The 25,193-nt window shown below is 40.4% G+C and overlaps 2 protein-coding genes across 3 annotated transcripts; one reads left to right on the top strand and one right to left on the bottom strand.

The window, feature by feature from the left end:
* The first annotated feature begins 7,186 nt into the window (after positions 1-7,186).
* On the top strand, positions 7,187-14,771 carry LOC119646156 (N(6)-adenine-specific methyltransferase METTL4). The gene is made up of 4 exons (XM_038046527.1): positions 7,187-7,425; positions 7,487-8,006; positions 8,056-8,224; positions 14,569-14,771. Exons 1-4 carry the CDS (start codon positions 7,208-7,210, stop codon positions 14,721-14,723), a joined length of 1,062 nt encoding a protein of 353 aa, XP_037902455.1. The 5' UTR covers positions 7,187-7,207; the 3' UTR covers positions 14,724-14,771.
* LOC119646154 (UDP-glucose 4-epimerase-like) lies at positions 14,723-24,447 on the bottom strand. Of its 2 annotated transcripts, none has more exons than XM_038046525.1 (7): positions 24,159-24,441; positions 23,512-23,802; positions 15,489-15,960; positions 15,345-15,433; positions 15,141-15,277; positions 15,031-15,086; positions 14,723-14,950 (listed from the first exon to the last, which is right to left on the bottom strand). In XM_038046525.1, exons 2-7 carry the CDS (start codon positions 23,752-23,754, stop codon positions 14,874-14,876), a joined length of 1,074 nt encoding a protein of 357 aa, XP_037902453.1. In that variant the 5' UTR covers positions 23,755-23,802; positions 24,159-24,441; the 3' UTR covers positions 14,723-14,873. The 2 variants fall into 2 exon arrangements, with proteins under 2 accessions (XP_037902453.1, XP_037902454.1); XM_038046526.1 differs by having other exon boundaries at positions 14,865-14,950; positions 24,181-24,447.
* Positions 24,448-25,193: the final 746 nt, after the last annotated feature.

Here is a 25,193-nt window from a genome sequence, read left to right as displayed (position 1 = left end):
TCCAAGAAAGTATGTACTCAAAATGAAATAAAAATTGTCTTTGAAGAGCTTGACAATTTTTTATCGTTCCGTTCTATGATTTCACTAATTTGCTGGAAAATTTATCTTTAATAATTCATGCTACGTTGATGCGAAGGTGTAAATTGCTGATTGAAAAACAGAACACTGCAATTATGCGTTGTGAAGAAGGCACAGTGGTCTAAATAGTTAATGGCTTGGCATAGAGGTCGTTGGTTTCAGCGAAAAACCCCTTTATTGAATGTAGGAGGTTGATTAAAAATAACCGAAATGTCGAGTTGATTTCTATACCATACAATCAACATACATTTTTCAAATAACTTCAACGAATTAGTTTGTATTAAAACCATGGACAATTCTAACCAAAAATTAAAATCCAGTTCTTACTATTTAGTAAAAAAACGTTGAAAGAAAGCATCATCAGGTTGTTTACACATATATACACTTCCATTTCCGAGAAATAGGATCGTTGAAAGATTTTTAGTTGTAATGTCTTTGTAGTTTTTAATATTTGGTTGAAGCTCGGTTTTTGGCATATATTTGGCAAAATCTGCTTTCGTTCCAAACTAGTACTCTACCTAAAGGCAGACAAAAGAAAATTCCAGTCATTAGCTACATAATAACGACCTAGAGGTAAGAAATCTGACTGGACGTAATTACTTTGTTGTTGGTATCAATTAAATGGGTGCAAAAGGCCTTATCATGGATACGGCCACAAGCATACTTGGTCCCAGCCGCAAACGGAGTCAGAACGGCTGGTTTGACGATGAATGTAAGCTAGCAACGGAGCGGAAGAATGCTGCATACCGAGTAATGTTGCATTCTCAAAGAACGCGGGCACGCGCAGAGACTTATCACGAACTCTGCCGAGCAGAGAAGCGACTTCACAGACGGGAAAAGGAAGCCTGGGAGAACCAACAAGTCTGTGAACTAGAAAAGTACAGAGACCAACCGCACCAGGCGCGGAAGTTTTACCAACAAGTCAGCAGGATGAAGCCTTATACACCTCGATGCTCATCCTGCCGAGACAAAGAGGGAAATATGATTTCCGACAGAATGGGCATATTAGAGCGATGGGTTGAGTACTTTGATGAGTTACTGAACAAGCAGAACATCGGCGAGTTGGAGGTCCCGCCAACTGAAGACGACGGACAAATACTGCCACCACCAAGTTTAGGAGAAACAGTCCGTGCAATTCACCGGCTAAAAAATCATAAGTCGCCAGGAGCCGATGGAATTACAGCCGAATTGGTTAAATATGGAGGCGACCAGTTACACCAAGTGGTTCATCAACTTTTGCTCAAGGTATGGGACAGCGAATCAATGCCTGACGATTGGCAACGAGGTATTATCTGTCTCATACATAAAAAGGGAGATATCACACAGTGCAGCAATTATAGAGGTATCACGTTGCTGAGTACCATCTATAAGATATTCTCCACTATCTTGCTAGACCGGATAGCCCCATACGCCCAGAACATCATTGGCCCATACCAAAGAGGCTTCACTCCAGGCAAATCAGCAACAAATCAGATTTTCTCTCTGCGGCAAGCGATGGAAAAACTGTTGGAATATGGACAACAGTTGCACCATCTGTTCATCGACTTTAAAGCCGCCTATGATAGCATAGCCAGGGTAAAATTGTACACGGCCATGAGAGAATTCGGTATCCCGACGAAATTAATAAGACTGATTAGGCTGACCCTGACCAATGTGCGAGGCTAGATAAAAGCAGCAGGATCACTCTCAAGACCATTCGACATCAACAACGGTCTACGACAAGGGGATGCGCTATCATGCGTCCTCTTTAACCTGGCCCTCGAGAAAGTGATCCGTGATGCTGAGGTAAATGCAAGAGGTATGATCCTCTTCAAGTCCACCCAACTACTGGCCTATGCTGACGATATCGACATCATGGGAAGAACCACCCGAGACGTACAAACTGCCTTCATCCAGATCGAGCAGGCGGCGCGAGATCTTGGGCTGCACATAAATGAAGGCAAGACAAAATATATGGTGGCAACGTCAGCACCGAAGACGAATCAACCAACAACATCAAACCGCACTGGTCAAACACGAAGAAGAATAAGGATAGAAGAATACAACTTTGAGACCGTTGACAATTTCTCCTATCTAGGGTCGAAAATCACAACCGATAACAACTACGATGATGAAATCCGCGCACGGTTGTTGTCAGTCAACAAAGCCTATTTCAGCTTACAAAGACTGTTCCGCTCGAAACGTCTCACCATAGGGTCAAAGCTCTTACTGTACAAGACTATGATCTTGCCAGTCCTCATGTATTCCTCGGAAACTTGGGTTCTTAGCAAGAAAAATTGCGAACTCTTGGCCGCGTTCGAGAGAAGAATCCTCCGAAGAATTTTTGGCCCCCTACATGAGGATGGACGATTCCGTAGCCTACACAATCACGCAATCTATGAGCGATACCATGACCGTCCGGTTGTGGATAAAATCCGGCTCAATAGGTTACGGTGGGCGGGTCACTTAATCCGTATGGATGAGGATGATCCCACCCGGAAAGTCTATAAGGGCAATATCTATGGTAGAAAAAGAAGACGAGGCAAAGCCTGCCTAAGATGGAGCGATGGCGTAGGTCAGGACGCCAGACAGCTTTTGGGGATATCGAATTGGTGGACCTCGGCGCAAAACCGGGATGTCTGGAGTTCCTTATTAAGGCAGGCCTAGACCGGATACCGGTTGTTGCGCCGTTGATGATGATGATGAAAGGGCCTTGAAGGTATGCTCTATGATAATTGAGATTCCAAGTCAGCTCCAGATGGCTACTAACGAAACCTAATTCGTAAGAAATTGCAAGAAAATGATAGAAACATTGAAAGTTTACGTCAAAGCACTACTGGCCAACATGCCCGTAAAAAAACCATTGACAAAATTTGAAAAGTGGTTATTAGAGTGTAGGTCATAGTTACATTATTAGCAGTAGCCAGAATGCTTCCTGAATTGATTTGGCTTCCAGAAACTGGAACCTTCCGGTATAAAGGTTTTGTGTTCATCTTGTGTGAGAAAAGCTAAAAATTTAAAACATTCCTTGATATATATATTTTTAAACTCCAACTTCGCCGTTCATATACTTTAATGATAATGACGTTATACAAATCTTAGCATGCAATAAACTCATGTGAAATATAACATTTTGACCTTCCATAATCTTGTTAATAATAGTTGGATTTCCTTCAAACTTTCCAAAATTGTGTATTATATTATGACCTGTAGCATGAATTTAAGGGGTTTTCAGGCAAATTTCTAAAATATGTAATATGCTATTATTAACTCGATTTGATCAGATATCGGAGTGGGATGTATTTTAGGGCCTAGATAGCGTACCATCTTGAATTTTTCGGAATTTTTCAGTTGGATATATTCTGAGAAAGAGGCCTGCAACACTGTTTGGGGCACATATTTTGATTCCTCATTCCTCTCTCTTTACGTTATACTCAGTATCAGAAATAAGATCTTCTTCTTTTTCTTCAGCCTTTGTCCCGTTCACAAGCGGGGTCGGCTCGTCATGATCGGGTTCACAATTTGGCTCTATCGAATGCCTGGCCTGGGTGCAATCTTGAGGCTATTACATCACCATCCAGGGTATCAAGCCACCGTTGTTTCAGCCTACTTTTTGGTCGTTTACCATCGACTTCGATGTTCAGACCAATCTTGGCAAGTGGATTCTCGCTAGCACGAATTGTGTGACCTTACGATCGAAGACGCCTCTCTCGCAATTTTTCCACGATCGATGCAACCCCATAACGATCGCGGATATCCTCATTTCGGATGTGATGAAAACGTGTCACGGCACTAGTCCAACCCAATATCTTCGTCTCCATTACCGCAAGACGCCGTTCATTGTCTTTTATAGTCGGCCAACACTCAAAACCATAGAGAGCGACAGGACGGACGACATTGCGATAAATTTTAGATGTGAGACTTTCGTTGATACGTCGATCACGAAGAACATCATTTATGGAACGCCACTTTATCCACGTTGCGTTAATGCGTGAAGCAATTTCATAACGAGGTTCTCCTTTGGCTGATAGCGTTGACCCGAGGTATTTAAATCGCTCAGTTCTGGGCAGATCATTGCCGCTGACAGTGATTGTGCCTGTTTCATGGGGATCGGTCTTCAAAAATTCAGCTTTGTTTAGATTCAATCTGAGACCGTGTTGCATTAGGCGATCATTTCAATTTTGGACAAGTTGATCGAGATCATTTTTGCTATCAGATGCTAGGAAAACATCACCTGCATAAAGCAATGTGTAGGGCGCTGGACGTTGGATATTCCGTGTCCCCTGTCCATAACAAGAACAAACAGGAGTGTTGAGAGGGCGCTTCCTTGATAAACATCAACAGAGACACGAAGCGGTTTTGATATACATACACACTTCGAACTTTACTTTTCGGATCGTGGTAGGACAATTGAACCCAGCGCACAAGTTCTTCTGGCTCTAAGTCTTGTGGTAAAGCATACCAGATGAGTTCGTGTAGTACACGGTCAAACGATTTTTCTAGATCCAGAAAGGCAATGCAAAGAGGGCGATGCTTCTCACCGTGTTTCTTCATGAGTAACCGCGCAGTGTGTATTGCGTCAGTAGTTCCGCGGTGCTTGACAAATCCGGCGTGATTCACGCTTATTTCAACGATTTCGCGAATACGGTTGTCAAGAACACATTTAAAAATCTTCATAGTATGGGAAAGTAACCGGATCATACGGTAATTTGAACATTCTGCTGGACTACCTTTTTTTTTCCATATTGGAACAGTAGTACTTTCTTGCCAGTTAGATGGTGTTCTTCCTTCCTGAATAAACCGGTTAAAGAATTCACTAAGCCATAGTGTTGGGTCCCAGCTCTTCGCTTTCCAGAGCTCAGATGCGATGTCGTCAGGTCCTGTGGCTTTCCCCGATTTCAATCGTTTTATTGCCTTCTCGACTTCAGTTGCGCTGACAGTTAAGTCCTTCAGGGTTTAACGTGAGCACCTGTCTTGCGACTTAATCCCACGGTCTTCTTAAGACATGGATTGATTTTGTGACCACAATCAGAGCCCCGCTGAGACAAGCAACAACGGTACCAGTCTATACCAAGTGGATGGCTTAGCATTCATACTGGTGGATGCAAGACATGCCTAAATCTCTACCGAACTAAGGAGTACAGCACCCGTGTTGAAACGCAACACCACGCCGAGGCCCGAAGGTCTCTTCTCGCTTGAGCATAATCAGAACCACCATAAAACTCCCACTAGGGGGCCAAATGCAAACAACCGAGCTGGATTCACATACAACGGGAGTTCACCTGAAGTATGAGAGTCCAGGGGCTATCCCGGTTCCCATGGAACCAGTATACCCCTGGTAAGGTTTCGTGACCAATTTGCCACTTCAGATGAGTCCCCGTGCAGATTCGAGTCTGATTGCTCTGAATAGGCCTTTGGAACGTTCACCAACTGCATCACGGCCGGCAAGCCAAAGTGAGTACAGCTTCTCTAGGTGCCACCACTATGGAGGTTCTCCTCGGCCACTTGGTTTTGATTTGGCCGACAGGGTTGCCGCCCCGTCTTCCTCGCCGCCACCTCTGAGCAATTCTTCAGCTGAAATCTGTTCGAAGTATTCTTGCCGTCTATCCGGGGGGTGGGGTTGTGTATACATTTTTTGCACCGAATATAGTCATATCAAATAAAAGGTCTCGATTATTACTTTTCGAAGCCGGTCTTAGTTTTGAGGTTTGCTAGAAAGGCGGGGAGTGGGAGGGGTGGAAAATTATGATTTCTTTAACGGACCCATTCTCAGAAACTACCCAGCCAAAAAATCTGAAAAAAATCATGAAGCTGCCTCTATATGGTGCCTAGGCCTCAAAATACTCTCCATATCGATATCTATTCATATTAAGTTAATAATAGTAATAGTATATTACCATGTTTTTGGGGAAATTGAGTAAAACCCCCCTTAAGTTTATCCCAGAGTTATAAAAGTAGTAGTAGTATAAAATATAATATGAAGCATATTATCTTCAAGTTTGAACAAAATCATATTATTAGTAACAAAGTTACAGTAGCTCAAAGTTGACTTTACCGGGTAAATTCACTGCAACTAAATATTAATATCATACTAAAGTGGGCAGTCAGACGTGCTAAATGCATATACATAACGGGCTACGTACAAATGGCATAGTTCTACACTCAAATATACTCACAGAAGAAACACACAAAACCTTTCACACCTGAAGCGCCCAGCTTTCGGTTTCCCGACTTGTTTAAATTGAAATTTATTCTTAATGCCTACGCTTATATCATATTATAATGTTTTGTAGTGATATCTGTCTTTTTCTAATCCTCCCCCAGGAAAGAGTCGGTCCGTCCGATTATTTACGGTTCCCCAACATTATGTGTGAAGCGGTAGGGGGTAAACATTCAGGTTAGTGAGGGCCGCCGCAGGGTCACCATATCATCCGGCCCCCCATGAAGAGGAAAGAAAAACGGGGGCCACTCGTTACGTAGGTGCCAGAATCGACTCAGGACTAGTCTTTCCTTGTCAATCCGGCGTGTATTGATTTTTTTTTGTGATTTTTACCCCCTCCTTTATTAGGCCATTAGGCAATTTAGCTCCCTTTGTGAAGAAGGTTTCGGTGGTATCAACCTGCCTTGAGACTGCGTCTCTAATAGAGTAGTTTACTTCGGGTGGGTTTAGCTTTTGTGACTATCGAGTCTAGGCACGTGAGTAAAATCTCTGTGTGCTGACATGGAGATAATATTTGAAAACCAAGAACCCCGGCCCTCATTTCAATGACCAATGATCAAGAAAATTTCGTTTCATTAAAATCTAGAAGGGTTAAAAGAATTGACTCTTTGGCCTAGGAAAGGAATCTGCATAAATCAGTCCAGAAATCTCATTAGTTTCTACTAAATTTATAAATATTACGATTTAGTGTCAATCTAAAGTATTAATTTCTTTAACTGTTAAGAGCAATTATGAGCTGAAAGGTGAAACCGGAAACCGTTGATGAATTTTCGAAGTAATTTAATTGAAAACAACGAAAACTTAAAAAGCAATTTTAAAGGGAACGGAGAGGTATTCCAGTGAAATTTTTGTTTTGTATTCTAGTGTATGACTTGAACTATAGACGTTTATTTGACAGTTCGTGCCGCTGGTACAGTCGTGTGCACAAATATGTCGACCCAGTTAACAGTGGAAGGATGCTCTGGATACTTCCTAAATCACCAGCTTCTAATGGAAGATTCATATCAGCAAGCAGTTCAAAACCAAAGCTATGTCTTGAAAGGTGAAGTGTTCAAATTCTCAGAAAAAGAAGCAACCATGGAAGGAGAACCGAGAAAACGGAAAAGGCGGAAGGCGAATGCTGCCCCGGATGTTTCTGCAGAGGAAATGTAAATTTTAAATTCTATTGAAGAGCATTCAGGTTGCATTTAAAGTTCCACTTATTTTCAGTTTTGATGTTAAACATATGCAGGAATCAGTTACTAAATTGCTTGAAGTGTGTCCACTTCGAAGATTATCGATATCTGCTGCTGAGAACATAGACGTGAATGCCATTGTCGAAGAGCCAACCGTCTTTCCAAAATTTCACGGTCAAAATCCATCTACATCTCCTGTGGTAACAACATTTGTTGGCCGTCAATTTTTAATCCCGCCAAAATCTGTGTTTTACAACGATGATATTCGAAACTTATCAAACATTCTTCCCAATGGAGAGAAATTCGATTTGATTGTTCTTGATCCGCCTTGGCGAAATAAGTATATTCGTCGATTAAAAGCAGTTCGAACGGAATTGTCCTATCAAATGTTGTACAATGAAGATTTAGCCGCTATCCCTTTGGATGAGTATATTCATGAGAAAACACTTGTTGTGATTTGGTGCACAAATTCAAACATCCATCATAAAGCAATATTAGAAACATTTTTACCAAAATGGAGCCTAAAATTGTTAGCAAAGTGGTTTTGGATTAAGGTAAGGGTTTATTCCTATTTGAATGAGTCTTAACTTTGTTTGATTTCAGCTTAACGATAGAGGAAGCTTAGTTTGTCCATTCCGGGATGTTGGCCAAAAGCAACCATTTGAACATATTTTTATCGCGACGCATCAAGACAATGTTGGCTTCCGTTTTCAGGAAGAGTTTTTAATGAGTATAGCAAGCATCATACATTCACACAAACCTCCCCTATTTGGTAAGTAATTTAAGCCCAACCATTTTTTAGGAATTGGAGTGGATCAGTGAATATTATTAAGTTTAGTGTCCCGTTTATGCATTTTCAAAGCTCGCTTCGAATTGATCTTGGCTTTGAAGTGTATTAAAACATGATTATTACCCTGATTAGACTCAGGTACTTGTTGATAGCTGAGGGGACTGGTATCCGACGATACAAATCCCTTTGTCGCTAGTGTGATCCGTTCAGTCTCGGACTGCCGCAGATGGCTACCGAAGTTAGAGTTGGAGCGGTGAAGGTAAGAGGCCGAGAACTATGTTGATGGCTGCGAGCGAGGGAGAGCCTGACGCGCTGGAGCTCTGTTACCATGAAAAAGTACGAGACGTGCAGCATGGTATATACCATGACAAAAGCCATTCCACCAGCACGGTTTTGCCACCCTATACCGCATCACGAAAGAGTTTGCAGATGGTTGTAAGCCCTATTTTAAGGTAGATGGCAACCACATTCATTCAAAGATTCAGACAGAATCTATCTGCTAGAAGGCAGTATCAATTGATAAAGGTAAACAAAAGTTATTATAATCATAATGGACGCAATCGAAGTTTTATCTGCTTAAGGGGGGAAACCACAATAGGATGTTTTTAGAATCGATTTTTTTATTGCATAGATTATTCATTTAGCTACCAGAATACGCTGTAAAAATTTTAAAGCGAAATTCGCATTCCTTTCAATTTTATGAATGTAAAACCGAGTGATTATCGGGTGCAGGTTCAAGCTTGAGGGCTCAGGAAATGTTCACTTTATGTGCTTAAATAATCTTGTAGCGCCATGCAAATAGCGTATTTAAGAATATTTGGCGTTAGTCCCTTGTACAAGTGCATTTATATTTATTGTAACTTTATTTTATGTGCAATTAAGAGTGAGAAATGTGTTCATAACTGAACACGTTTTTCTCAAAATGACTTTTTTTTACACTTTCGAGAATTCTAACTCAAAAAGTAATATTCCGATCATTATGAAATTTGAAAGTATGATTATTTACAAAATTACTAAGAATATGAACGTTTGTGATGAGGTCATATTCTTTAAGGGTGCCTTTTTTGCATAACTAGTGAAAAACACTTCGGGATATCGGATACTGGGCGCTTCAAGTAAAAGGTTTTGTGTTCACTCTCAATGCACGGTTTTTAAATTCGTACATAGCTAAGGATGCAAAATATTCCTTGATTAATTGCTAAACTCCAGATATATGTACATGTGTACGTACATATTAAAGACATCAACATTGTATGTTGCATCTTCACGCATTTCCACTTCACTCTGTGCACAAAAGCATACAAATATGTACTTAAAGTTAATACCACTGATGCAAACGTCACTGTCCATCCTATTGGACACTGTCCACAAATTTGATCAGCACATACAGCCTGTCTCAAGTAATCAAAAAAACTAAAAAAGGAAAACTAACATGTCCCCATGGACATCCTCGTTCATATAACTTCACACCTCGTAGAATGCAATAAATTTTCATGAAATGTAAAAGTTTCAACGTCCATAACTTTGTTAATAATAATCACTATCATCATCATCAACGGCGCAACAACCGGTATCCGGTCTAGGCAATATCAGAAAGAAGATCAATTTCGAAAAGTACTAATTGAGCCCTTTCATTTGATACCCCACATGTCCATATTCATGAGGAGACCCCGCTCAAACTCAACACAAAATGGTGCGACTTGTTATATGCAAAGGGATTCATAGATCACATCTTTTCATCAAGTTTCGTGACATTTGATTGACAGTCAGATATTGAATCGATTTTAATAAGGTTTTGTTTCCCACAAAACCTTAAAAGTGGTGAAAATTGAAATATTTTTTTTAACACCGGCAATTTTTTTCATTTTGTCTATATTTACCTGCATTGAGATTCATATTTTTAAAAAATAAGTTAGCAATGTAAAATTAAAACCTTTTTGGTTTTTAGATAAAAATTGGAGTTACCATAAATCCCGAAGTCAGAGAACTCTAGTTACGGTTTTCAGTGTTATTTTTGGCTTAAATTATGCAACAAAATTCTTAAAAGTTGTCCGAAATATGATTAATATAATGTCCAAATTTAATTAAATTCGAACTAATTCTTTACATTAATTTGGTTTCCCTCCCTAATGACCGATTGAAAAACTACTCCTTTATTAGAGAGAATGTGGCTACCAATTATTCAAATTTTAAGTTGGGTTAAAAATAATAGTGTCCGGGGGCCTCAAGTGGCGCCGTTCAAATCTCACTGGTGGCAGAGGGATGTGTAATCGTGACTGGATGTCGGACTCGCTGTGACTTACCTGTGAATGACTACCTGAATCAAATCAGGGTAATAATGCTGACCACATTGCCTCCTGTACTGTAATGTACCGTTACGGTCTTGAATGAAGTGCTCTAACCCACTTCAAGGCCCTGGTCCAATATGGATTGTTGCGCCAACGATTATTATGAATAATAATTTAAAGATGGATACCAAATATTCCGATTTGTGCGAGGTTAGATGGCAGCCAACTTTGCGAAATAAATCATTTCTTTCATGCCGTTCTGCGCTATTGCACTCTAATGAGCGTTGAGGAGACAAGCTAAATCCGGTGTTAGCTTGGAACAGAAAAATTTGGTTTTCTTAGGTCCTGACATTACCACTATAATATCAACTGTGAATTATTTGTTAATTCAAGCGACTCTCATTTCTTTATCATTAGTAATTCAGTATAACAGAGTATTTACTGCAAACTGTGAAATAAAATCAACAAGCGAGAATACATCATATCAGGTAACGTACATTGTTGTAAGCGGTAACTTTTCTATGAAAAAATGGCAAACTATATTGTCTAATGACCGCACTTTTAGGGCGATGTTTGCGTAGTTGCTGTGAAATGATTTAGCCCTCTAATCCCACTTAGGATATTAATGTTTGAGTTCTCATCCACGTGGATGAGCAATTAAACCGTTATAGGAAAACTCCATAAAGATACGTAATGTCGGTTAAACATATTATGAAATTTCTCATCGAACTCCGCATGTTATTATATAGCCATGGTGGTCCCAAGCCCAGAAAAAGGAGGAGGGTAAATAAGTAAAACAAAAATAAAATGCTAAGATCAGGGAATGAGATAAGGTATAGTTGGAGTTATTCCACTATGCTTAAACCTATTTGATCTCGCATTCAATGTCGTTAACTATCAAAAAATGATCGCGTTGAGTGAAAAGCCTCGAAAATTTGTTGGGACCTTTGCCCCAGGCAACGAGGCAGGACGGGCACCGGTTCTGTCGAGAAATAGAAAAGGGTTGTTGACGCATGGACGTAATCAGGACGTAAGTAAATTAGTCCGAAGCAAGCAAATACGTGTCTGCACGTTAAATAATGGTATCCGGTCTAGGCCTGCCTTAATAAGGAACTCCAGATACCCCGGTTTTGCGCCGAGGTCTACCAATTCGATATCCCTAAAAGCTGTTTGGCGTCCTGGCCTACCCCATCGCTCCATCTTAGGTAGGGTTTGCCTCGTCTTCTTTTTCTACCATAGATATTGCCCTTATAGATTTTCCGGGTGGAATCAGCCTCATCCAGACGGATTAAGTGACCCGCCCACCGTACCCTATTGAGCCGGAGGGTCATGATATCACTCATAGATTTCGTCATTGTGTAGGCTACGGAATGGTTTTTTTCTATCGGAAAGACGAAAGAACTCGCGAGAGCCCTTCGGAAAAGGTGCATTGATATTTGCGCTCTACAAGAAATTCGATGATGCGGTGCCAAAATCTGCAACATAGAAAGCGGTAAAAATGGCTATAAACCCTACCACGCAATATGGTCTAGTCATTGGCATCTCTGGTGGTTCTGTGATGCCATTAAAGAAGTCACTACTGTATCAGATTCATTTCTTTCACCGCATATGCATCAAAGAAAGGTCGACCTGATGCCGAGAAATATGTCATATCCCCGCATTTTAAAATAGGAAGTAAAACACACATAGACTATATCCCCCGAAGACGCCGGCATTTTATGACCATTATTGACTGTAAAGCCATTTTCTATGTGACCATTGCCCCAACATCGGCCGTTGATTGCTGTCTTACGAATCAAGCCATCGATACAATAACGTGAGAAACTCATTGGCCCGCCGCGAATTAAATGTTGGGGATTTCGTGAGAAAAGTAAAGAAATGATTTCACTCACACGATTGCCTACCATTACGGCTGTCGAAGAATCGTAGTCAACATGATTTACAAAGCAGCCTATGCACCCCACGGGGTCACCAAGCCTGATGAGCGGCTCATCAACCGAGATATGTGCCTTTGGAATGACCATATCCAAATGAAGATCCGTGGGACGAAATGCCTCTATCATAAGTTTCGCGGTGATAAATCACTTGCCAATTGACAAATTTACAGAAATGTCAATCGGGAAGCAAAGAAAACCATCGTCGTTACTCGAGCGGTCTATTACAAAGATACTCGGTGTGGCGAGAGAGATCTGTATCGACTTGTCACAAGCCGACATCAGCGCCGACTGGATATCGAAGACTCCTGTTGCATTAATGAAAAGAATGGAACTTTGCTTACCAACCGATGAACTGCGACGGATAGTTCGCGAGAATATTTCAAGCAGATTTCAACGGAAAAATGCGTTCATCCTCCATTTCCACCAGCACTGCCGACATTTGGAACAATTCCGCCTGTCAGTGCAACTGAAATCGTTGAATCGTTGAAATAAAACAAATGAAATTGGGGAAAGCATTAGGACCTGACGACATTGCATTTGAGCTCTGGACAGCGAAGAATTAATACTGTGACGCAATGAGTTCTTTAATTGGGTTATTAAGGAAGGTAGAACACCATCTAACTGGCAAGAAAGCACCACCGTTCCAATACGGAAGAAGAAAGGTAGTCGCAGTAGAGTGTTCAAATTACCGTCCAATCCGGTTGCTGTCTTTTACCACGAAGATTTTTGAACGCATTTTTGAAAACTGTATTCGCGAAGTAATCCAAATAACCGTGAATCGAACAGGGTTTGTAAAGAACTGCGGAACTACTAAGGCAATACACGCTGCCAGGTAACTCATGGAGAAACATCGTGAAAAGCATCGACCTCTTTATATTGCATTTATGGATCTAGGGAAGACGTTTGACCGTATGCTACACGAACTCATTTGGTATGCACTGTGGCAATACCTAGTACTAGAAGAGTTCGTTCGCTGAGTTGAATTGCTCTACCACGATCCGAAAAGTAAATTTCAAAGTGTGGTGGGTATATCAAAGCCGCTTTATGTCTCTGTCGATTTTCATCAAGAAAGCACCCTTTCAACACTCACTCACGTTGTTCTTGTTATAGACATTGTTAACCGGAATATCCAACGTCCAATGCCGTATACAGTGCTTTATGCAGATGATGTTTCCCTAACGTCTTATAACAAAACTGATTTCGAGCAACTTATCCAAAAGTGAAATGATCACCTCATGTAGTATGGCCTGAAACTGAATTTGAACAAAACAGAATCCTTGAGAACCGAGCCTAATGGAACAGCCACTATCACTGTCAATGACGACCACCTGTCGAGAACTGAGCAATTTAAATATTTCGGATCAGTCATATCAGCCAATGGGGAACTGCGCTATGATGGATGAAGTCGCGTTCCACGGTGTTCTTTGTGATCGACGTATCCACATGATGTCTGATCATACTAGATGAGTGGCACTTTCACATACAAATAGAATCATATGGGTCATGGATGCTTTTAGATAAAAACAAAAAAAAATATGCTTTTTTGTAGACAACTAGGCACATCATATTAACCATGCGCTTTCATAGATTGTTTTTAGCCATGCACTCTCAGAAGAAGACGTAATAGATTTACAGAAATCGTAGGTGCTACACAAAATAATTCAGCGAGTTAGCTTCCCATCCAGGCGGCTTGATTTTATATTTAGTATTGAATATCAAAATGTCAAGTTTTTATTTTTGACGGCTTAGTTCCTTTTTTCACAGTCAATGTCAAATCTAAGACTTTTTTCGCCTTTGCGTTTAATATTTCACATGGCTATACATAAAAAAAAACAAATTTCACACCCCTATTAAGCTCCTCTTAAATTCCGCCCAAAATCATACTATTCACTGATGCGTAGGATTTCTGAGTTTGCATATATCCACCTAAGTTCGTACCAATAGGTGTAATCGTTTTGGAGAAAAGTAAGTGTGACAAACAGATCGTGAAACAATTTTAATACGGTTTTGTTTTTACTTGGAAAAAACTCAAATCAAATTGAAAATAGAAATTTACTTACTTTATAATCTTTATTTTAACTTTTTCCTATTCTAATTTCAGAACTATTTAAAAAATACCTCCCGACAGAAAATCCGCGATGTTTGGAACTCTTTGCAAGGTATTTATATCCAGGTTTTACATCGGTAGGCTTAGAAGTTTTAAAGTTACAAGATATCCGTTTGTACGATTTGCAAACGAAACGACCAAACGAATAATAAATACGTGTTGCAGTGCAAATGAAATAAAAATCTTTTTCACAATAATTTAATTTCTCATTTCTATGCCCTTGGGATTTGTTTGAGGAAATACGATCAATGATGATGTACAAAGGAAACCGTATATTTGGAAATGCTTTTGATGTGTTGTTATGGACAATGCCCATTAGTATAGGGCGTTTTATAGCCATTTGGATTTAAGGTCTGCCATCTCCAGAAGTCGGCACCTAAAAAATAAAGACAAATCGGATAAATCTTCGTTGTCGATTGGCAACTGCTTTTTTAAATTTCGACTTAATTTACTTACACATTTCATCAACAGTCTTCTCTGCTTTCCAGCTTAATTCTTTTTCGGCAAACGACCTGAAATCAATAAGTCTAGTAGCCTATTCACTTTGAAATAAAAAAACAACTTACGCATCAGCATACATCGATGAGATATCGCCTTCTCTCCGTGCCTCTATCATGTATGGAACTTTAACGTTATTAACTCGTTCAAATGCTTTTATCAGTTCCAATACCGAAATACCTTTACCCGTGCCCAAGTTGTAAAACTAGAATTTTGAAAATTCGATTTTAATTCACGCAATATTAATAGCTTAGAAAATATATATTTCTTACTTGGATTCCCAAGTGAACGCTGACCAATTTTTTAAGGGCGGCAACGTGTCCTGTGGCAAGGTCCATAACATGAATATAATCACGAATACCTAAAGAAGATATTTCAGGTTTCCATATGAATCATAGGATTTTGTTAATCATTACCTGTTCCGTCTGGCGTTTCATAATCATTTCCGAAAATCGTAAGAGTGTCTTTCTTTCCCATTGCTACCTGTGATATGTAAGGCATCAAATTTGTGAACGCCTTAGTAGGGTCTTCTCCAATGATCCCGGAACTGTGACAACCAACTGGATTGAAGTAACGCAACGCAATTATATTCCATTTTGAATTTGCCCTCGACAAATCCTTGAGCATTTCTTCGATGAAAAATTTTGTGCGACCATAAACATTTGTGACGTTCCCTGTTTGCTCATTTTCTGTGATCGGCAATTTTTTCGGTTCACCGTATACTGTGCATGAGCTTGAGAATACCAATTGATAAATGTCATGTTTTTCCATTACTTCAACCAAGTTAATCATGCCAATGATGTTGTTCTTGTAATAGAGTAGAGGAAGCTGCATTGACTCGCCAACGGCTTTCATGGCGGCGAAGTGTATAACGGCATCAATTTTGTGCTAGAAACGGTGAAAAAGTTAGAAAAAATTAGATGCTTTGTGGCTTATCTTGGTTTAATATACAATATTGCATATTGCGATTTTTTTAGCAAACAAATCCGAGTTTTTGTATTTCCAAAAAGGGAGTCTGCAAAGGAACAGTAGCTATGCGAAAAATGAAACGCTAACAACCAAAAATGAACTGCATGTCCTCATTAAAGGTTGTATGTCTGTATATTATCCCGTTTACATTGGCTCCTCCCCTGCACAAATTAGATGTAAAGATAATGAAAGTGAATTTTCTTTCTCAACACTAATAAAACAAAAACAGTGGAAGTCCACCGTAACCAACGATCATTTGACATGAATGAGAATTACAGTTTTAGCAAACTACAACAAATAGTTTCACTGTAAGAAGTCAATTGATAGCAATGGTTTCAGAAACTTATTCTGTATCACGAAAGAACTTGCATGCGGTTGCACACTTTCGATGGTTCTGTGAAGGACGTTAATGGTCGACTCTTCATTCACGGTGACGAGCAGCTGAAAAGGTAGAAGGAGCACTTCATCACGGCGCTTAATCATATCACATCCGGTGAAGTTCCTCCGAATAGAAAAGAAATCGTCTCGGCCATCAATGTATTCAAAAGGAGTAAAGCCGTTGGGGTTGGCGGTCTCCTCGCAGAGCTATTCATCGTTGCCACTGCAGTTTCTACAGATGTGCTACTTCTTTTCATCCTGGGAATCCGAGACCTTTGATGATTGATTGATGATGATTGTTCAGATTTCAAAGACCTGTTCTGAATGCGACAGTTGTAGGGGTATCTGCTCGCTCCCTGCCGTCGCAAAGATAATAGCTTAAATAATCCTTCAACATCTCGAAATTTGATTCACAGAAAGCAGGCTAGTTTCCGCCTTGCAGATCATTTTGGAATAGTGTGCAGAGTGTAGATCTCCGCTACATCTGCTCTTCATCGATTTCGGGAAGGCTTCCGACAGCGTGAACAGGGAGTGTATCTGGCGTGTTCTCTGCAGGAGGGACATTCCAAAGAAACTCAACACCAAAATCAAATTAAGACTGTTCGGTGCTACTGTTTTTTTCTGTGCTGCGATATGAGAGTAGCACATGGAAACTGACCCCTGCTGTTACTCAAGAGTCTTTGGAGCGCAGAACAGTCGAGGAGGAATATAGGGTTTTCAGGAAGGCCTTGAACGTGTTTTACTGGGCCGTGCACGATTTTACAAAGGGGTGGCTGACGCACTATGCCCCAAGGGGTAAGCGGCAAACATATAAGTTAACTTACCAAGCCTTGTAGATTGCAAGCACTGAGAAAGGGAGCAACTGGATCCCAAAATATTGACATTTGCAAATAACAAAAAATAATCTTTTCGTTTCATTCAAGCCTTGCACGTTGACTGTTTGTAGACACTTCTGGCTATGTTTTAGGATTCTTCTAGCAACTACGATTCACCGTTGTGAATTGCCAGAAAGACGCCTTCTCTGAACAGTTTCCTTAGAGTTTCTGAGCCACTTTATCTTCAAAAAGTTGGTGCTTTATTGCAATTAAAAATACTCTCATGGCGTTTTGTCCTCGTTCACTTTGGCTTGGATAAGACTGATCCTTGCATGGCTAAACCTTTGTGTTGTACTATAAATTCGCATATGGCCTCGCTATGTACTTTAGCAAAGCAATAGGAGTGGCCGCATTTATGCATGAAAAGAATCAATTAAAATAACTGTCCTCATTCCATATGTCTATTTTTCTCTAATGCATTTGGCTATAAAATAGAGCTACCTAAATTTTGCGGGAAATAAGCAAATTAAGATGTATTGTGGCCTTCAACTTTCAAATTGCTGTTTATCTATTTAACCAACCGCGGAAGTTAATTTCGAAAAAAAACGCCTCATTAAACAAATATTTACACATAATAATGATGACCATCAAGATATGGAATTTACAATATAGTATATTTAAAGTTTAAAAAAATACGAATAAAGTATAATATCAGTTTGTAAATCACGAGTTAAATTTATGCTACAGAAAGTTAACCACGCCTCCGCGGTGGTGTGATTTTTCGGCAACGTCAATAAATTAGCAATGGATTCTATGTTAGAATGTTCGTTTTCTCCGAATTCAATGGGAATCCCAGCGATACCGGTTTTTTCTGGTCCTGGAGTTAAGCGGGGTAAGTTTATGGGACTCTACAGGCACTCCTGTCCCCCTTCCGACGTTGTGCGTTTATACTGTAAGGATCTTAGTTATAATATTTGATCCGAATGCTAAGGTTGGCTCTCATAACATCTTGGTCGAATATGTATGTAATGGGAAAGACGGACTTAATGATAATGGTGGGAGATTTAGAGCTAGTAAATCTCAATGTTGGGATTATCTTGTCTGCCAAAGGACAAAGCAGAACTCAGTAGCTGTAGAAAACACTGAAATCTTCGTAGGAGCCGTAACAAAGCCATCCGGAAAATCAAACGGAGTGGCTACAGGCAATTGCGCCTCGAGGAAAATACGAATTCGTAGGACGCTACCTACAAGGTTGTAATGAACAAGATACGTGGGCGAAAATCATCTTAAGTAATTTGCCCATAAATTATTTAAGTATTTTAAACAAAGCCCTCAAGTTGGCTGCTAAGAATAAATTTAAATGGTTCATAAAATCATTTAATTCCCTCCAGTGGAGGAGGCAGAAGTTGGTTCTGCTACCGAAGCCCCCGACACCATCTGTCCACAGACGGCTTCCGTTCTTGGAGCTAGCGGGCAGTCTTTCGGAACGGCAGTATGGGTTTGAAAGTACTCGCTCTACAGCCGATTTGATAGCAAATGGTTGTGAACCTGGTTCAAAATTGGTAAATACTGCGCAGCGGTGACGCTGGATGCCAAAAATGTCTTTGATTCGACCGACCGAGATTGCATCAAGGGCATCTTGGCTAAAATTCGATTAATTGAGAATCACCTTGCGGAGCGACAGAATACATTGTGGAAGTAGGTGTTCCCCAAGGTTTCGTATTGGGACCCCTGATTATACAATATCATGTATGATGGAGTGCTCGGATTTCGTGTACCAAAAGAGGCAACACTGATTAACTTTGCAGACGACCAGTTGGTGGTTGTAGTTGCGAAGCGCTCCGACGACGTGGAATTTTATGGAAATCATGGTTACGATTAATGAAACTAGGATTAGTGGATAAAAAGACCAAAACTAATTTTGTCAACAAAATGAAGTTGATGAACTTTAGTAAGTTGAAAACAGTCAAGGGCTCCTTAACAATATTTATAAGATATCTCACGAGAATTTTGGAGATGTGGAGAAAGGGTCATGTTGGTTGATAGTTTTCGGTGAGTGTCTTCTTCTTCTTTAGCCTTTGCGCCGTTCATTAGCAATGTCGGCTCGTCTAGATCGGAGTTGTCACTTTTCTCGATCATAGGCTTAGTCTGGTGGAATAGAGTGCTTCTCAAATCTCAATCTAGAGTATCAAGCCTCTCTCTCTCTCTCTGTTTAGGTCGTTTACCACCGACTTCGATATCTGAGTCGATCTTAGCTATTCAATTCTCGTTAGCGCGCATTACACAAGCATACTATCAAAGACGTCTCACACCCAATTTGTCGATAATGGATGCGACCCCATGTCGATCATTGCGCTCGCACGAGATTATTGCCCCGAATTGACTCAGGTATTCATTCACAGCTGAATCGACTGGTTTCCGACATCCAGTCACGATAACGACAGCCCAGCGCTCTAACCACATGGACCATCCGAAATGCTCATATACTCATTAATTATATACATATATTCGAGCACAAATTGCTTCTTGGATTTGTCGATTTATAGAAAAGGGACACTTTGGCAACTGAAAATAGAGAACCAAATAGTGGCTGATTTGACCTTGACCTTCAAAAATTGAAAAACTTTGCACAGAACTCCATTGTGACTATTTATCACGGGCATAATTTAGAAACCCCAAAGTTTTGAATGTTTGAAATGGGCTGCCAGATCAAAAGAAAGTGCTTTGCGAACTTTGTCGAAAGTAATTCAATGCCGGTCGCTGGTACAAAATTAAATCGCTCTAATCGATTCAGTTTTCGATAGTCAAAATTCATGCGGTCTTCCACATAAAACAACCAAAAAATCAGTATCCTGGACTGGAGACACTATCAACGCATCTAAGAATTGCGAAATCATCATTGTGTCGACTTCGATGCTTTGGGCACAAGATTCGACGGTGTATTGGAGCGATTAGTTCCAGATTCATGGGACAGCTGCATGTAGGCGTTCTTCAACCTGTACGGTCAATTTCGCCACTCTCCTTAGTTAATCCGAAATCTCACTCTATTTAAACACTTATGTGTTCCTCTGAACAGTGCCCACTATTATCATGGATTCGTTTCACTCGATTCTTATTTTCAAAAGCAATTTCATCGCAATCATAGCAAAAGACTGTCGAAATCTACATTTCGGTGGTCCATATAAACTGTTTTTTTAGATAAGCACGTAATCTTCTAAATGTTACTTTAGCTAATAGCACCAGCATTTCATCTGAATTTTTATTCTACTTTCTTTTTGAGGTGGAACCTCTTTTTTTAGATGCACCGAATACAACACAGGGATTATAATCAGAAATCAATTAATTTATTAACACAGTTTACAAATGTGGAATTCGATTCAATTCAAACCTAGATACAATATTTTCATACTTAGTGTAGGTTAAGCTTAGGAAATAGGCGAATTGTAGCTCCATATCTTAGGCTTGTTATTTTTTCTGCTGATATGTCTATTCCGGCGGTTTTCTTCTTGCACCACTTGCGTCGTTGAGAAAATGGAACGATTAAATGCCTAGTAACCGAAGCAGCATATGTGAGTCGAATTGTATCAAACCCATGCTTTTGTGTTTATGACTTTTTATAACCGGCTAACCGAACTCGATGAGTACATCCCCTTATAAATGCAAATATGGCATTTTTGGGGAATTTCTTTCGAATCTATACAAAAGACTCAAGTGAAATGGTCCAAATCAGCATCCGAACTACCGAAACTGATACTTGCCGTTGTCCATCGTTATCGTTCTCGGGAAATAAGCTTCCCTCGAGGCATTGCTGAGAAGCCTGCACTCTTCCTCTATTGTTCTGTGCCATGTTTTTCTAGGACGACCTACTCATAGGCGATCTTGGGATAGTAAATTTCACTGCATGGCCTAGTCGGCAATGGAGAACTGCCCTCTAATCCACACGTCTACATGTAATTGGCCCGTAGGCCCATATCATTCTTCGTTTTGTCGGGCTAGAATAGTCCGAAATGACACGACCGCGACACTGGTGTTTCATCGACACGATACATCCCTTGTGGTCTCTGCTTTGGGCTCCTTTAAAATTTTACCTCCATGCAGCATGTGGCATTCCCCGCCACATGTCCACGTTCTCTGATGCACACAATACTCTAAATACACTTCCAGTTGATGTTGTCGAACGCTTGTACGAAGTTGATTAAAAGCAGGCTAAGCGGTGATCTAAGGTCCCTACACTGCTTTGTAATGATCCGAAGCACGATGACCTTATTCTGCTCAAGTATATTGATGGCGAAGGTAATTTCTCTTTCGTTTGAAGGAACAGTCTGCATGTTACAATGAATAGCCATTTCATTCACGAGATGCGAAGCTTCACCGTGTGTTATACAATTGAGAACCACGCTGAAGCGCTACTTCCCTTAGCAGCCAACTTGAAAGCTTTGTTTAAAATACTTAAATAATTTATGGGCAAATTACCTAAGATGATTTTCGCCCACATATCTTGTTCATTACAACCTTGTACGTAGCGCCCTACGAATTCGTATTTTCCTCGAGGCGCAATTGCCTGTAGCCACTCCGTTTGATTTTCCGGATGGTTTTGTTAAGGCTCCTATGAAGATCTCAGTGTTTTTCCTACAGCTACTGACTTCTGCTTTGTCCTTTGGCAGACAAGATGATCCCAACATTGAGATTTCCTAGCTCCATCAGAGGTTTGCTTTCAATTGTGGTGCAAACGGTATTGCAGCATCGCATCACAAATCTCAGCTTTTCTACCTTCTAAAGCCTCCCCCTTGAAAGCCCCAGTGGAGCAGCGAACTATTCTAGTTTTTCTATTTTCAATGCGCCTTCGGCTGTCGCTTCCTCCGCTTTCAATGGCGATTCCGACAGCTTGGTGGTCACTGTGGGTGTAGCGTTCACACACCAGGCTGACCGTCCCTCTCCTCAACGCCGTACAAGACCCACACATTGAAATTGCCGGCATTTATTTTAGGGCTGTGGTCTTTATCTTCCAGTAGGTGTGGACGACGTTGATTTTTACTCTTACAAGGCCAGCTTCCGGGAATGCCATTGTTTCTTGTATATCTTCTTTTCCACATGCCTATAACCTGACGTATCCTTCACACATACGCCTCTGCCGTAATTCCAGTACAGTTGCAGATTACCGCCGCGTTAACATTCGATTCTTGAATAGTTTGTGCAAGCAGGTCTTGAGTTGCCTCGTAGTGGTTGAAGTTAAATTGTATCACCCTGATTTAAGCATGCCATTCAGCTTCCTCTTATATGCAGGATAGCTACCAACTTCTGCAACGTGTCGGTAGTCCAATTCTGGTTTCCCCTCCACAAAGTGCACCGTGGACTTCCAATACAATAATTGACGAAATGGTCCTCTTCTGCAAACTTTTAGCTCCTTTTCGATCGATCGTATTGACTGTTGCATACTGCTGCAAAGTCGCCAAAATCGAGGCATCTGAATCATCTCCGTACACTTTCTAGATGTTTGCCCCTTGAGTTGGCACAACCCAATTTAACTCTGATCTTCAGGGCTAATAATAGCGATCTGTGTACCCCTTTATGGCACTTTGTCTTATTTCGCTGTGGACAAATGTTTGTTTTTAACGCAACGTACCATAAATATCTTCCCTAGATTAACCGTTCGAATATCCCAGAAATAACAATCGAATATTTCAAGCAAATTCACCAATCGTTTTACCACAATGAAAATGTAATTACAACTAGTGACAATGCTAGGTATTGCTCGCCATGAATAAACAAGCAAAGTGCAACTTGAAAATTGATAAATCTACAAAAAGTATATGTAGTTCAAGATCAAAGAAAAACCAACAAAAAATCTCGGATGTTGGTGATATTTTGCGTTTTTTTACACACTAGACCGCATCATCATTTAATAAAATACATAGTAACGCACGTAGTTTCGTTGTACATCCTGTGAGACACTGATGCAACATTTCTAACATATTGCTAATCATGTAAAAGAAAACCAAGTTTCTATCTTAAATCTTTCAAAAACATGTACATAATGCATGTACATACCTTTTGATAAGATAACGAAACACATCGTCAACAAAGCGAACAAAATGTCTCATCTTTGGAACACCAATCGATTTCCACTAATTGACTGCGCACAGGTCTTTATCTCGCTGTCATCATTATCGCGAACAATGTATCAGAGAAAGTTCATTTAACTAATGACTATAATGGTTTCATACTCTCGTCAATAGCACAAACAATGCTTACTCGTAAGTGCTGTAACTGTACTCACCTTATTGAAGATTTCTTCGAGTTCGGGTATGTTCAGCAAATCACATTTATAAAATGTTACAGGTTTGCCCGTTATCTTCTCAACTCGTTTCAGGGCGATAGATTCATCTTCAGCTCCATTGACGGAATTGGCAAAGTTATCCAAAGCAATAACATCGTAGCCAGCTTCTTGCAGTGACACTACTGTATGTGAGCCGATGTAACCTGCACCACCTGTGACAAGAATAGTTTTAAGATGCGGCATGGCGTCCTTGACTTTGTATCGTGAAGATAAAGTATCTCTGAATGTAAGCTGAAAAGAAAAGACGAGAAAATGTAGGCAAAACGGTTTAAGGTCAGTCACTTGGATATGATATTGTGACGGCACGTTTTGATCACTCGTCATGTCTCAGTGATCCAAGCAAAAGCAAAAAATTCCATACACATGCACATTCGATTGCAGCACCTAGAAATGTGCATTTGCTTTCTTTGAAAACTCATCCCCACGCATATTAACTTTAATAGTTGTCCGCATTGAGAACTATTGACCCACTAGGCAAAATCGGAAGTGCTTACTGAGTTAACATAAAGTAAATGAAATTTTGGAGGACCAGGTTTCAAACAATTATGAATGTTATTTCCGTTTGTATGTTACTCTTGAAAACTCACTTGACAGGAATGATAATATCACTGATAGCGCAATTCCAGACACTTGTTCAATTGCAGCCCTTAGAAACTACCACAAGTCACTTGACACATCAGCACAATCCAAAGCCAAATTGTTCCGGGCGCACGACCGAAGTCAGGAGGACCTTATTCACCTGAAGTTTTGTCTCCAAGTGAATTTTAGAAGTCCGCGAGCAGAACAAGAACACCAGCGAAGTTAACCATTGAGTGTATAGCGAATTGTAACTGAGGCTCTAACCAGCTCCAATGAAGGCCCCAATGTTTCTCTCTCACGGGCAGCGCCTTAAATCTGTGAGAAAGAATAGCATAGATGAAGCAACTTTATCACACTATTCTCCATTCCAAGTGGCTGTAGAATGGATATTGAGAGTCTGAGTTGGAGTCGCTCAACATGGATTATTTGTGATTTAACAGACTTGATGGGTTCCAGTGAAGCGGTAGGGTCATCATCATGGAAGTGTGAAGAGGGCGGCATGGACGACGAGTGAAGCTCATTGATAGCTCCCCCATTAAGTCTAAAATAAGCTCCGGGTGTCTGCTCATTTGCACGTTTCATATGAGCTCCTCTTCGCGTATGCTGTACATATGTATGTCGTAATGCCATTTGTTGTAGCTTACTATTGGTATGAGTCATAAAGTAGTTTATCTACATACTTAAAATTAGAGAAGTGAAGATGATATGTTATTTCAGTGCGAAAAAACCTTAGTTGTGCGGACACTCTGATTGGGTTCCTAGAAGTATTTAGAATGCTAAGTAATATAGTTTCCAATTGGGTAACATTTTTATTCATCTTTAATTTCCGGGTGTTAATCAAGGTTAGATTGTGCGACTCTGTAGAACATTCATTCTCCTGTTGCGGCACTATACTATCGAAGGAAGTCCGCGTGGATTCAGTCTTGGACTAACGCTTATGGCAACCACTTAGAAGTCAGTTTCGAATATTATACTGATTGCAAGGTTCAGAATGAAAAACATTTGAACGGAGACTTCCAATACAGAGGAGAAGGAGGGTTTCT

This window comes from Hermetia illucens, chromosome 1 (assembly GCF_905115235.1).
Source record: "Hermetia illucens chromosome 1, iHerIll2.2.curated.20191125, whole genome shotgun sequence".
Classification (NCBI taxonomy): domain Eukaryota; kingdom Metazoa; phylum Arthropoda; class Insecta; order Diptera; family Stratiomyidae; genus Hermetia; species Hermetia illucens.
Note: the sequence above shows the minus strand (reverse complement) of the source record. Positions and strands in the feature narration are given on the sequence as shown.